General features: G+C 39.5%; 2 protein-coding genes across 2 annotated transcripts; one reads left to right on the forward strand and one right to left on the reverse strand.

Annotated features, from left to right (window-relative positions):
• Positions 1 to 2,229: 2,229 nt before the first annotated feature.
• thap11 (THAP domain containing 11) lies at positions 2,230 to 6,011 on the reverse strand. Its single transcript, XM_044348199.1, has one exon. It carries the CDS (start codon positions 5,614 to 5,616, stop codon positions 4,783 to 4,785), a length of 834 nt encoding a protein of 277 aa, XP_044204134.1. The 5' UTR covers positions 5,617 to 6,011; the 3' UTR covers positions 2,230 to 4,782.
• A 4,618-nt stretch (positions 6,012 to 10,629) lies between these two features.
• gfod2 (glucose-fructose oxidoreductase domain containing 2) lies at positions 10,630 to 15,795 on the forward strand. The gene is made up of 2 exons (XM_044348212.1): positions 10,630 to 11,008; positions 12,042 to 15,795. Exons 1-2 carry the CDS (start codon positions 10,756 to 10,758, stop codon positions 12,941 to 12,943), a joined length of 1,155 nt encoding a protein of 384 aa, XP_044204147.1. The 5' UTR covers positions 10,630 to 10,755; the 3' UTR covers positions 12,944 to 15,795.

Consider the following 15,795-nt stretch of genomic DNA (forward strand, 5'->3'; position numbering starts at 1 on the left):
CTGAGGAATATCTCAGTGTGTTTTAAACTTTGTGGAAACATTTGGGGTGAGACTTTCCTGATTCAACATGACAATGCCCCAAATCCCAAAGTGAGGTCATTAAAAAAGTGGTTTTCCTAGTTTGATGTGGAAAAACTTGACTGGTCTGCACAAAACCCTGAACTCAACCCCATTAAGCACCTTCAGGATGAACTGGGACACCAACTGAGAACCAGGCCTTATCACCTGAAATCCATTCTCGATCTTGCTGATGCTCTTGATTCCTGCAGCCAGACTCCAAAATCTCATGGAAAGACATCCGAGCACAGAGGACGCTGTTATAGCAGCATATGAATGCTCTTGATTTAGAAAAGAGGTGTTCAACAATCACATATGGGTGAATGTTAAGGTGTCCATATACTTGTAGTAATATATCACGCCAGTGTAATAATGTCTTTGTCACTCTGAAGCAGGTGAATCATCCTTACCAATCCTCCCACAGCCTGATGCTGCTACCAGTGTGTTATCAGTGTTGTTTAAGTGTTATCTTGGTGTCTCTGTTTCTATATAGTGATTTTCAATACAGCTGAAGCTTGTAACTTGTCAGGTGAGTGAGTGTCCTCCTGCAAACAACTTTGTTCTCCTTCCAGCCACACCTCCTACCACAACCAGAGAGCTTGTTCAAATCAGTGTATACAGTGTATTAACGTAAATCAAGTTGCAGAGACACATAATGTATATGTCAGGTTCACTCAAATGTACTGTATGTCGATACAGTTTCAGGTGATACGCCACCAAAAATCCTTCTGTGGAGTATGAAAACACTCCTTATTTACTGAAAGGTGGCTGTAAAATGATAAATACTCTCTTATGGTAAACAGAGATGCTTATTGTAAATTCACAGTGGTTAAAATGGATTGCAAGAGACCATTTTTAACAGTGAACAAAACATAGTAATAGAAACCCCTTGCAGCATAATCCACTCCTCTGCCCTCCAGTCTAATGCTCAGTTTGCTGCAAACTTCAATTTTCTCACCAAAATTTGACTAAATATTATTATCCTATTAAAGTGTTTTCTCCAGATCACACACACGAACTTGTACTGGTTTCTGCATGTTTGCCCGCCTGTTTCTCCTCCTCTTTATTAAATTGTGAGATTTGAATAACTATAATGTTGTTTATTTTAGCGTAGGCTGTAACACCAAGAAAAACAACAGCAACAACAAAAGTTGGATACTTTCTGGAGGCACAATCCTGAACTGAAAATTTGGACACGGGTGGCAATTTGACACTTTTACAATGACTTATTTTAAACATTTAAATGTGTTAGGACAACATTTAACACATGAGAGGGGTTTGTAGAAACACTCTCATATGTTAAATGTCTTACCAAAGGCAGCCATTTGAAAAAAAAAAAACTTTGCCTAAATGAGTCACTATATGAAATTTTAAAAAGGTTATAAGTGTGGCGAGACATTCAATGCGAGCTTTCGAATACCTTCTGACAGATTTTGTTGGTACCAAAAAAGTACTGAGATTCAAAACCTAGCCCTAATGCTGCAAAATAAAAATCTCCATTAATTTTAGTAAAACATATATTAATCAGGATATAAATGATTATAAATTGTTATATTCTCAGAAGAACTAAATTTATAATTATAAAAACAATCAGAAGTTATTCATAAAACACTCTTCGGAAAGCTAAAACTTCAATCCAGAAATGGCAAATGTTGTTATACATCTAGAAAAAAAGATCAATCTTGATTTGAATCTGTCCAGATTCCTGCAAACAATAAAGATCTCAATAACAGAAAAAAATCTAAGCAACGTGAGCGGCTGAGTGTGTGAGGATTTCACTGCAGACACCACAGCAGCAAACTAATCACCAGAATGACCTGGTGGAGTCTTTGAACAGAATGAAATCCTGCAGACTTCAACGGATGTGCATCACTTATCTTAAGTAGTGCACAGTGGACATTTTGGTGGACAGTTTAACAAATATTAACTGTAAAAGACGTGAAGTGTGCCACATATCTTCATTAGAGAAAAATGTATTTTCAATTTAGTCATAAAAAACCCAAAGGTTTCATTTTAGGCAGGTATATTTCAACAAGAAAATATCATGAATGAAAGATTTAAATATAATTACAACCCTTTTTTTTCCCCAAGAGCAGCTATCACACACATTATCTTTAGTCTTTATACTGTTTATACAGCACTTAATCTGATGTCAAACACTGGCTTTTAGGCTCATGTTTTGCAAACAATGTTTTACTTCATTCACATTACATAATTACTCTCAAAGGATGAGACAGTCTGACATGAGATGCTGTTGTGCGGCATGAATGTAAACAGCGCTGTAGTAACAACGGCCATAGAAAGAGATCAGAGTTGTGTAAGTTGGATTGACAGCTCTGGATTAAGGCATTATGCAACACTGTTGGGAGTAAAAAAAAAATAAATCCAGATGAGATTAGGATCTGGACCCTCGCTCTCTCCAATTCTCTCCATCTATCCATTCATCCGTCTCTCCCTCTTTCTCCGTTTCATGTAACACATTATCACGATAGGTGTCCAAAATTACGCAGTTACAGTTTGGGCTTAGCAACTGCACTACGGCTTCACATTCACATGATGACATTCACCATTTCAGTGGTTTAATATGAGTACAATCAAGCAAATGACCATCCAAGCTGCCAACAAACACAGACGGACAGATAAAGCAAATTAGGCCATAGACTTTTATCCCACCGCCATCTAGAGGAGGAAAATCAGGCTGCAACATCTGCCAATCAAAGAACACACATTTTTACCTCTTGTAGTTTCTACTGTTAAATCAGATCTACAATCAACTTGTGAAAAAGTCAAGTATTCATTTATTTATCCCTTATACTCTCACTGGGGACACGCACTGAAACTACAGTGCTCAAATTATTAAAGATGATCAACAGTTTCTCAGTTTCCAAGTCTCCCAAATGTGACAATTTGTTGCTTTAAAAACTACATTGTGGGTTTTTATTTTTGGTCAAAAAAGAAACCTGAAGAAATAATTTTGTCCTATTAATTCATCAGAAATAGTAGCGGATGCATAAATCAATAATAAACCTGAAACCTAAACAAGAATATCAGTGCATTTTTGTAGGTTTTGGGAAATTATAGTTGTTTCTCACCAGTCAAACCCCAAGTACAACTCACATCTTCAATAATCATTCAAAAGAAAAAGCAAAAATGATGGGTTGTACACTTCATCACATCTGTCTTTATAAGGCAACATCTTTTGCAGGATGCTCTCTTCACACTGACACAGTACAGGTTAAGTTATGCTTTCAGCACCAGTTTGTGTCAAACTTCACCCAACAGGTGTACAAAACAGGGCAGCAATGTTGTTTCAGTTCATGTTTCTTTCCCATCACAAGTCTTTATAGTTGATGATGTAACTGGATACAACTAAACACAGCTGAAAACAAAATAATACTAAAACTATAATTTGACAATAGAGCTAAAGTCATTGGAAAACTAAAATTTGCACCACTTTGTTTCTAAAAACAGACCAAACAAAAGATCCTTAGAGATGACAGCAACCCAGCGAGTTATTCACAGTGGTGGGTGAGTTAAAACCCCTTAACTTGAAGGTAATAACATTCAAAATACTTGAGGATCCACCTGTTCCTGTTTTGTTAATATAACACTGGACAAAACCAGGACACATTTGATGAGTTGAGAAATTACTCAGCGTGAATCAGCGCTATTTCAAATGGAAATTTACTTCAAAAACGAGAAGGGCATAGCTGTCAAAAATCTGAAATGTATGTAACATCCTGTGCATAAAACACTCATGAACAGGACAGAGAGATGCAACCACTAAACGTCTGTGTGGAGAAACATCTGAACCATAAACAGGCACGTAAAAATTCACAAATCACACAGAAACAAGCAGGCGCTTTTTTCCCCTCACGTCAACCTCGGAGACAGACGTACATGTCCAAGTTGCATATCTCTACAAAATGTTTTGTAGTTCTCTCAAGAGTCCTACGAAAAAAAGCAAATCGTTGCACAAAAGTAACTTAATGCTTGTCTTCAAGAAACGTCCTTAACTAAGATTTCATCCTTGAGTGCCCTTTCAAGTTTTAAGGGATTCCTCAAAAGTCTGTTTTCTGTTGCACAAACGTCTTTAGCAACGGAAATTAAAGGAAATCAACTTAAGGTACCTTTAAGGGGAACTCAGAAATAGTCTTGGTAGAGTTTTAATCCATGGACTAACACCGTTTAAGTGTGCCAAGAATAGTGTTTTGTTACCAGATCCTATGGATAGTTCGTCTTGGCTTACTTTACCTTAACTTCCGCAATCTGCTTTGAGATGTTCTTTGCAACCTCCTCCAAATTTCAGTGAGAAAGTAAGGATATAAAAAACATTTTAAGAGAAATTTTACGGAGAAAAACTTTCTATGCAACTAGGCAGTCTTGAGCATCTTCCTCATCAGTCAAGTTATAAATATGCCTGCTTAACTTGTAAGTCTGTGCAAACTATGACTCTTCTGTATGGATAAAATGGGTGTTATTGACCTTGGTTGAGCTGCAGACCAACAGTAGACTGTGCATGTTTCTAGGTGATTAGCAATGAGATTATTACTATCAGCTACATAACTAGCCAGCCAACTTTTTTTACATTAGGCCTACGAAAAAACAGCTCTACTTGTTGAAAATAAATTGTCATCGCTTGTAGTTTCATACAAAATAGGTCTTCAACGTCCTCGTTGTCAGTCTGAGTCTCTGTAACGGGTCATGTCTGGTGATGTTCACCCATCACATTTTATTGCGGACGCTAACAAATGCCACAGATTTGCCGTACAGCAGCCGGTCCCGCTCCCGCACCTCCTCCTGCAGCTTGGCCTCTGCCACCCGGAGCTGGCGGATGGTCGCCTTCATCTCCTTCATCTTCACCTCCATGAGCGCGATGATGTCCCGCTGCTCGTTCAGTTTCCGCAGCAGCTCGGCGGACGTGGTGCCAGTGGTCAGAGAGTACGAGTGGTCCAGCGGGCTGCTAGTCACACTGACGTACTGCACGGGCGCCTGGTTCACCGTTTCCACCGATGAGTCGTCTGCGGTCAGGTCGTCGGAGCTGCAGATCGGCGCGGTATAGGACGTCCCCTCTGACTGTGCGGGCAGCCGCGCCGTGCCCAGGTACTCCCCGTTTTGGCCTATCTGCACCACGGTGATGCTGTCGTCGCTCGCCTCGCCGCCAGCATTAGCCTCGGCTCCTTCTACCGTGCTGCCCAGGACATTAACGTTAGTGATAACAATCCCCGAGGTCGCTGCAGCGGCGGGAGCGGGAGCTGCCGCGGACACTTTCCTCCCTCTGCCGCGCCGGCTCCGCCGCTCGTTCACCCCCCGCAGAGGGAAGAGGGACGGCACTCGGATGCTGTAGGTTTTCCTCCCGCCGGCGAAATGCACGCTGCAGACTCTGTGTCCCGTGGTGGGCTGGAAGGTGCTGAAGCAGCCGCTGACCCCGGCCCGGGAGATGTTCCGCAGCCACAGCTCCCGCAGCGCGCTATCTTTGGGAAACGTGTAGAAGCGCAGGTCCCGGTCCCGGTGCGAGTTGTTGTAGCAGCCAGGGACACAGCAGGTGAACCCGGGCATGTTTACCTCAACACCGAGCCTGAAAACACAGCCGCTGGATTCAGTTTACCTTATTTCTGTGTTGTTTCTTTATTCTGTGCGTTGTTATCAAGCTCAGCGGCCTGCAGGCGGAACTACACGTCCCACAACGCTAACAACTTCCTGTTTATTTTTCAGCAAAAGTGAGCCGCTGTTCGCTGCACGTCGACTAAATCCACGCCTTTTTATCCGGAGTCAACGCACACGAAGCTTATATTTATGTTGAATGCGTGGCAGATATTTAATTTTCAGCGGTAAATGGCTTGTTTTTGTTCTTCTCGGGTTTTAATCAAACCAACCGTCCGCCATTTAGAACTAAAAATCCCAGAATTCCTAGCGCTTCCTGCCCGAGTCCGTCAGTGAACTGCTGCCCCTGCTGGTCGCTCTGTGGTAACACACACCTGACTTCACTTAAAGATAAGATATAACAGAATATATGATGTAAGTGAAATAAAGTCTTTGGGAATAGAAGTATGTTTCTAGTATGTTCATTAAATGTTGTCACCACACCAGTCAACACTCTCCACTTGTTGGTTAGCGTATGGCTCTATATAAACAACATGAATAAGCCAAGTTTTAAACTGAGCATATTCAGCTCAAAAGTAAATACAATAAGCAAATCTCCACATCAATGCAGTGGCTAAATGAATATTATCACTAGAAACCCTAATTAAGGACTTAAAACTTCTTACTTTGTATAGAAGACAGCTTCAATCACTTACTTTTATTATCTAAATTAGCAGCTATAAAAAATATGGACTATTAAAAGGGAATTAATGCAGCCTTATTAAACATTACATGCTCTAAACAGATTACTATGTTCTTACTTAAAACATCAATTGAACTGTCTCCTCAGCTGTGGAAACCCAGCTCCTAACAGGTTGAACATCTGCTAATTAACTTTCTCGCAGAGCTACCTCAGTGGACTAAGAGTCCTGGAAATGATCCAATCTGATTGACTATCACTGATAGGTGGTTATTAAGAGTGTCAGGTAAGAGGGCAGTGAATATCCACATCAGGTTATCTAGGGGCCTTTTCCACAATAAGATAAGATAAGACTTTATTTATCCTTAGACGGGAAATTCATATGTTACAGCAGTGCAGGAAACAAGGTAACCGATAAGAACTAGGGGTGATAAACACAACAAACTAAAAAGTCAAGTAAATGGAAATCAATCTACATATATTATAAACATTGTACACGCTACAATAGTAATGGTTCTGGAAGATGTAGCAATAGATATGTATGTATATGTTATATAGGTGAAGTAATGAATACAAAATAAATTAAATATCCGGTAGTGTTACTGCATATTTGACACTACCTACTACTTGTTGGTATAATCTACATTTAGAGTCCCAATACATAAACTTTTCTGTGTGGAGTGTATTTCTTGAGATACAAATCAGTGCAGTTTTAATCTTAGTGTGTACATCTAATCAAGGAAGACATTAAAGTAAAAATGAATCATATTTCAGGTATTGTATATGACAAAGTTCTGAACATCTGTTCATCACCACTACTCCATCTGTCAGAAAAAAGACAGAAAATAGAAACCAAAGTCAATCCATAAATGTCAAAAGCAATGTGACATTAAAAGATGGGTTCACAATTTTTCAGATCTGTCTTAAAACAACAGTCAGGTGTCCAGATGAACATTGAAACAGGTTTTTCTCACCATAATCATTCCTCCTGTTCATACTGACCATCAGAAGATCCCTTCCTGATGCACCTACAATGTAAGTGATTGGGGCCAAAATCCACAGCCCTCCTTCTTTGTAAACATTTATTTAAAAGTTTATCTGAAGCTAATATGAAGCTACCTCATCCAAATGGGTCAAATCAAGTAAATATCTTTCAATGTTATAGTTGTTTTAGTTCCAACCTTCCTCTTTTTGTTACTTTACTTCCACCACAGCTCAACAGGGAAACACTGTCTGAGGAAACATAAAGAGGGAATTTTTCTAAAAAGACTGTAAATGTGGCAGATATCCACTTGATACGACTAACTCAGACTACTGAAGCCTCACATAATCTTCAGATAAACTTTTAATTACTGTACGTTTTTGCACAAAATGACTCTGTGGCCACACTGTGGATTTTGGCCCCCATCATTTACATTGAAAGTGCATTTGAAGGGGATCTTTTAATAGCCAGTATGAACAGGAGGAATGATTACAGCGAGGAAAACCTCTTTCAGTGTTCATATGGACACCTGACTGTTGTTTTAAGACAGACTTGAAAAATTGTGAACCTGTCCTACACATATACACACATACCAGTATACACAAACTATATGAACAAACTATATGCTGTACATAACCACCAACCATAGATAACCACAGCACTCTTCATTTCTTTGCACTTTTTGTGTCCTGTTTACAGTTCACAGAAAGAGTTTCATCTGTATATAGTCATTTCTTGTGTATATATCTGAAGATTGTTGTGTAAGTACATTGAGAGCCACTAAACCGGAGTCAAATTCTTTGTATGTGTAAAGATAATTGGCTAATAGTAAGGATGATTCTGATTCTAAATGTACATGTGAAAGAAAAGGCTGAATTCCTTCATACTGTTTAACTGAGAACATATTTGTGCAACTCTAACAAATGTCCCTCATAATATTTAAAAAGTTAAAAGTGGAGTAAAAAGTCCCTCCTACCACCAAGTATATCCAAACGAAATTTTGGACTTGCACTGGCAGGCTTTATTGCCGCTTAAGGTATTGTTCTCCGTCATTGGAAGAGCCAGACAAAACCACATCTTACTAAATGGTTATAATTGATGACAGACATTACCTCTTTTGAATCTGTAATCACAAGGACTAATAATTACCAAGGAAAGTTTTATGAAGTTTGGTCTAATTTTCTGATGTATATAAACTAAGGAACCTAATATGAAGTAAATATTCCTACGATGTTGTTGTTGTTTTTAAGGAAAATGTTCTATCCCACATGCATGGTGCTCCCTTATTTTTTATTTTTTATTGATTTACTGTAGCAACTTGTGTGTCATTATGTTTGTATATATGAAAAAAGTTAATAAAAACTACCAAAAAAGTGTAGTAAAAAGTGTAAATGTGTAAATTGGTCTATATGTAGTTTATTATGTATGTAGCTGATAAGCTCGCGCACTGATTCATGGGAAAACACGGCACCCGATCAAAGAATGCACTTGCTCTATCAATTAATACGATTCTTCATATTAATATTATTATGATGATTAGTTATTTACTTCTTATCTGCAAACATATATTTCACAGGAACAAAGTTGTGTGTGTAAAGACCCATATTTCGATATGTCCTAAGCTAGCGGCGTCCATGTATCCCTTCCTCAATCCTCCGGTGGTGACACATCTTCCGCCTGTTAGTGTCTCCGGCTGGGCTGAAGTTACCATTAGCAACTGGGCAGCGCCCGGATGAACACCGACCACCGCTGCTGATGTTGGGCTGGTAAATCCGATAGGTAGTTATCGTTGCATTTCCTTATCGATTGTTTTCTTAAACAGTGTAAAGAAAGATAGAGAAGTTACGTTTAGATGTAAAGTGTGTTCAGTCTCAAGTTGCGTTTACCGGGAGCTGTTTGAATTCGCTATGCGGCTGTCTGTCTGGCCGGCTAGCTTGTTAGCCGATGAACGTGCTAGCTCACGTTATGAAAATCTAGTCTATGTATGGGCGCTAGCTTTAAACGTTCTGGCTACTTTCCGCATGTTTTTGGCATAGAAAATTGACCCGAAGAAAGCCTAACAACTATGACAACTATGAATTTAATTACCGTGAATCTGTTATCTGACCGGGTCGTTAGCAACACAAGATAGCTACTTTACTGTTCAGAGTCCAATAAGAGATTGCTGACAGACTGTATGTTTGAGCACAATAGAGGACAAATGTATTTATTTCTTGAAAATTATTGAATATTTCCTGATACAGGATACAAATCCTCCGCACTAGACTCGACAACTCAAAATAAAACAAACCATGCAACAAAACAATGCCACATTATACTTACAAAATGCAATGAAAACTTCCTTATCTGTGTGTTATTGTGCAGTGATACTGCTGCAGTAAGTTACAGAGAAACAAGCATATTCTCTCATGTTTATAATAATATAATGACATAAACCACTTTTTCGTCTTTGTATAACATCATTAGGGTCCAGCCAAAAAAAAAGAGCTGCTCACACTCGAGCTTGAAGCAGGTTTCAGCACAGTTGACACCCCACCCTTAAATTAATAACACTGTGGGGAGGTGCTCTCATCACACAGCCAAATCTAGGCGATAACATCAATTGCACATAATGACACATGATGAAATCCACCCAACAGTTGCAGGTCCATAACAATTAAATTAAAAAATCATCAAAGGTAAGTGGAGAGGAGAGTTGAGCTGAACTGTACTTTGACAAACAACCTCCTGAACCAGCCGGTCTGACTGAAGGAAGAATACTATTAAGATAAATTGTTGACATTAATTAAGCAATCTAATGGGCAAGTATTTGTGCAAAAATGCCACCAAATTAGTGTTTAACTTGGATAAGATCACGCACAGATAAATTGCACTTCCTAGAGAGGTAGAAGTGACGTTAACTTGTGGGTGTGGAACATCTGAGGAATGGCATGTTCACTATGTGGCAGGATACAATGTAAGTGGTTGTCAGAGACCACTGATAAGAGGAACTGGTCTAGACCTTCATCTGACATGTTTGTCCTGTTTCTTGGTATATCTAGGAGATAAATAGGTATAATAGATATTGTACTATGAGGCTAGTTATTGAATGAGTTTTTGGTTATCATAACATTACAATAAAATCGCGCATTTCTTCCACATTTCTTTTCTCAGAGATCAATCATATCATTCACCTTTTACTTAAAGTATTGTGTGGAAGCAGTAGTAATTATTTCCTAGAATATTGTTGCTTTATTGAATTGTAAAAAATATATATATTTGAATTTGTCACCCAGCTTTAATAGTCTGTTTATTTATTTTTACAGGTGCAATAAGCTCTCCCTGATTTCCAGACGACAGTAAAGTCCTTTACAGACAAGTGGATCGTTGGCAGTTGGGATGTTAGTGAGGCTGGCCATGGTTCAGACGTAAGGTTGCAGTGAGTGGCACTGCCATGTTGCCAGGAGTCGGTGTATTTGGCACGGGGAGCACAGCCCGAGTGCTGGTCCCGCTGTTGAAAGCTGAAGGCTTTGAGGTCCATGCGCTCTGGGGGCGAAGTGAAGAGGAAGCGGGCTGCTTGGCAAAGGAGCTCGGCATCCCATTTCACACCAGCCGATCTGATGACGTCCTGCTGCACCAAGATGTCGACCTTGTTTGCATCTATATTCCACCCTCAATGACGCGGCAGATTGCTGTCAAAGCACTGGGTAAGAGATCATAAACACATGTACACCATCACTAGACTGCAGTATGTCAGCCACACTCACCAGAGCACTTTTTTCCTTTTGCCAAGCTGACCTGTCCAAATACCTTGGGCCATAAACTATACAGCATTTCTCTGGAAAAAAAGAGAATATAGGTGGATACTCAGTCAACGCAGTTTAAAATTTTGGGGTTTATTGGAAGGAGGACACTCAAATAAGCTAATTTTTCCCCCAAAACACCAGGTTCAGGTCTTAAATAGTTTTCATTGACACTGAATTAGCATCTGACGTAATGTGACCTGATGCAGCTACAGGGCAGGTTTGCTGTGAAACAGATCCAGTGTTTTTGATTGTAATCACAGAACTCTTCAAAGCATGCTCATACTAAAAAAAGACTGTGTTCTACTGTTAAGTATCTTTCAAGTTTTGTCCTTTTTAAATGTGATTTTTGTTGATAATGGCCGTGATCACAGGACAAGTAGTCATTCCAGGATATTTCTCAAATCAGCAGGCAACATTAAACATACATGCATACAATGCATTCAGAGTCGAGTAGGTCTATCGAGTTAACATATCTAATGGAATTCCTGAGTGTTGACCTCAGCTTCCTGTTATAGTTGCAACTTCCTGAGTGTGTCCCCGCCAAAGGATTTATCCACGGCACTAACTCCAAGTGGCACTGAAGGCTGCCGATCTCTATATTTAAAAATTATACACGCCCGCTGTCGACTTTTTATTAATTTATACAAACAAGGAAAACTAAACTTTCTGAATTTATTAAAAATCACTTTTAACATAAAATGTATGTAACACTTTATAATAACTATAGAACTGTATTGAATGATCATGATGCTCACTACCACACAAAAGATTAATTCACACAAAGAAATCAATTGCTGAATTTTTATTTGTTGTAACATAAGATTGCCAAAAAGATAAAAGGATTTCTCAGAAGGTGGACTGGCAGATTAGAGATCAGTGAGTTTAATATTACCTGAATAATAATGATCTAAACCTTCCCCCCGTCTCTCTGCAGGTATTGGTAAGAATGTTGTGTGTGAGAAAGCTGCAACTGCCGTGGATTCATTCAAGATGGTGACTGCAGCCAGGTATTATCCACAGCTGCTCAGCATTATGGGTAATACCCTGCGCTTCCTGCCAGCTTTTGTCGCAATGCGCCAGCTGCTGGTGGAAGGATATGTTGGTGACGTGCAGGTGTGCGATGTCCGTGTCTATGGCCCTAGCCTCCTGGACCAGTCGTACGGCTGGACATGTGAGGAGCTGATGGGAGGAGGCGGTCTGCACACTGTCGGCTCTGCCATCATTGACCTTTTAAGTTACCTGACCGGGGCACGAGCCAATCGAGTTCATGGCTTACTGCGGACCTTTGTGCAACAAAATGGTTTGATCCGAGGCATTCGACGAGTCACCAGCGACGATTTCTGTTTCTTCCAAATGTTGATGGGCGGACCTGGGTCTTGCTCCGGCGGGGTGTGCTGCACCGTAACCCTGAACTTCAACATGCCGGGGTCGTTTGTGCACGAGGTTATGGTAGTCGGATCCACTGGGAGATTGGTCGCCAGAGGGACGGAACTGTATGGTCAACGCAACGGCAGTAAAGGTGAGGAGCTGTTGCTTGGGGACAGTGGGTGGGCCGGACCAGAGGTGAAAGAGATGCCTCTGCCTCATCTGCGGGGGCTGAGCTCCATGGTAAAGGCGCTGAGACAGTCGTTTCAGGCTCACGAGGAGCGCAGGTCCTGGGCGCGCGGACCAGTTGCCATGGCACCAACGTTTGAGGATGGCTTGTATGTGCAGACGGTGGTGGAGGCTGTGAAACGGTCCAGCTGCAGCGGAGAGTGGGAGTGCGTTGAGATCATGAGCCAAGAGCCAGATCCGAACCACAACCTGTGTGAGGCTCTGCAGAGAAATAAGAACTAAACATATTTATACACCCAGTGCAACTACTACGTGTCTCTGACAAAACTGGGCTCCGAATGTTTTTCCTTCAGTTCAGTTGCTTAAGCGATTTACATTACCCATGACTACTTTCTGCATTTTCGCTCTTTGTCACATTTTGAGCAGAATTGTGAACTGTGTTGTACCCTCACAATCGTGACGTACACTAAATCGGTGATTCACAGCTCCATTATTCTGATTCATAAAACAGGTGAATATTTAGTTTGAGTGTGTCAAAAAAAAAAAGACACAGTTCCTGTTTTCATTGAAGCTTGAAGTCATGGAGTCATGACTCCGAATTTCCTGCTAAATATGGTTTAAATACGTTTAAATACATAAAATGGTTTAAATAAGTTCCTGTCAAACACTGGTCGACAGCAAAACTGCTTCAGAGTCAAAAACAACCTTTCAGTCCGACTGTCACCTTTCTCTTTACTTGCAGTTTGTTTGATCATATTTCTGTATTTTAAAAAAGTACAGCATGTCTTTACTGATATTTTAAGATAGACCAAATAAGTTTATACCTCATCCTCGCAATTAGACAAGAGCACTGCTCTTCTTTAAGTTTTGCTAAAAGTCAAGACATCAGAACATCAGTGGCTGAATTGTTTGCAGGAGTTGGAGGTTAGCTACCCTGAGAAATAGCTGACAAGGCCTTAAAGCTATAAAATCAAGTTTCGGCACAAGCTTATACACAAAGCTTTCTTCTAACAGCCTCATGCTCATTTGGATTTTTATTCTGTATCAATTAATAAATCATCACTGGCAAATATTGGGGTTGTCCAAGCTGTGAATTCAGTAATTTGGCTCAGATTAAAAGCTTAAGTGTGAATGTTCAAGCCAACTGAGAAGATAATTGAATCTGTATTGTGGATGCTGATGTATGAATCAAACGTAATGATGTTAATTTACTTCCAACTTCAACAGCATCTGATTCTAAACGGGAGTGTTTACCTCCGCCATGAATGTTAATAATACAGCATGGGGATGATTTGACTAACAAAATACTCTGTGTTTGCAGTGTAGTGACACTGACACAATTCAGCTGGTGCTTCATTGATGGAGCCTGTGTAAATTTTAGAATAAGAATAATGGAGCTGTGCAGACTTTAGATTTTTTTTTTTTAATTTTTGGAATGTGTAATAAGCGTAAACATATTTGAAAAATGGCGAGAGGGGCTCGTAGGTTTTTATGCCGCAGCACTGGAGACTGGAAGAGGATAATTACAGGAAGTAAAATATGTGAGATACCAGGGATTGTGTAAAATAAGCTATGTAGAAAATCAAATGAGAAAAAGTCAAATTTGTAGCATTGCCCTTCGAAATGCCCGATTCATGAAGTGATTCTTCATCTTAAATCTGTCACTGTAGTCTTGAAAAGAGGCTGTGAACAGTTTGTAGTTTCCTCCTTCACAGACAAAAGCAGCAGTGAGCTTGAACTGTGGATTTTGAAAGTTTCATCATGGTGGGAAAATTAAAACCTTCATCTATTCACCCACGTATTTGTAATTATCCAGAACAGATAAAAACACAGGAGGATTTTAGTGGATTCAGTGATATTTTAGAGTAACTTTGACTTTTTAGAAAATATTTTTTGGGACTAATTGATCCTTTTTTCTACTATGAAAACTTCTCGACTTTGTAATCTGTTATCCATTGATGCTGACGAATCAAAGAAGGAAACTACCAGCTCTCAACAGAAACCTTTCAAGCTTACAAAGAGTGAGCATTTGATACTCAAAAGATAGATTTTAAGTGGAGTTTTAAACCAAATCTTAGACTAGCAGAAACAGGCTTGTCCTAAAAAATGATAGATTAGTGATTTGTTAAACTGTTAAAGTTTTAGACGCAGAATCTGAGGGTATTTGAAAACTAAATGAGTTTAAAATGTGTGTAAAAAGGTTTGTTTACATTTGTTAACCTTTTGAAATAATTTTAGATGTTTTACAAGATTCTTTTCTGGCAATCTGTGCATTAAAAGCTGTTATCATGTTTAAATCCAGAGAGTTGGGGCAGCTATCAGCCCCTTTTACACTATTCACCCTGAAACCTTACTGATCTTTTCATTGAGTAAAACCACTGGATTTGATGTGCGTGAGTGTATAAATGTGTGGCTCAGACCAAGAGATAGGAAAAGTTTTCTTTAACAATTTAAGGTTGTAGTCGCTCACTGCATCTCAGTTTTGCTGAATATCCTGAACATTATCGGCCCTGCAGGTGTTGAAGACAGTAGCAGATTATTTTAGTGTAGATCTTATAGACTCACTCAGGATCTGCCGATACATACACGTTGCACGCTTACCTCACGCTATCCCAACAGTGCTTTACAAAAAAAATCAAGTTTACATTAAGTGTCTTCATAATAACACATCACATTTGCCTGCATAAAGTTCCTGACCCACCACTATTAAAATACATTCCAGCCGAGTTATCAAGTTCTTATTTACAGTCGTTTTGGTTTGTGGGGGGGGTTTTTGCACTGATAAACTGATAATATGCCACATTATTTAAACCGCAGTGCAATTCTTGTTCCAGCTAGCTCACTGCAAAAATGAATTTAACATTTGTCTATGTAAGGAAGACGTTTTGTATTTATTTATGTTTCGGTGTGGAGAAATGCTTCCCGATGTTTATTCTGTTCAGTGTTTGTGTTTTCAGCCTGTGAATTTCTGTTAAAGCTGTAATATTTATCTTGTTTAGATTTAGTGTTGTTTTAAATGATAACATGGCTTTTTTTTTTTTTTTAGCACAATGTGTTGCATTTAATTTGGGAAACTGTACTGTTCATCTGACTGACAGATATTTCCTTTAATAAATACGGTTGTATTCATTCAT

The sequence above is a fragment of the Thunnus albacares genome, chromosome 1 (genome assembly GCF_914725855.1).
Source record: "Thunnus albacares chromosome 1, fThuAlb1.1, whole genome shotgun sequence".
NCBI classification, from domain to species: Eukaryota; Metazoa; Chordata; class Actinopteri; order Scombriformes; family Scombridae; genus Thunnus; species Thunnus albacares.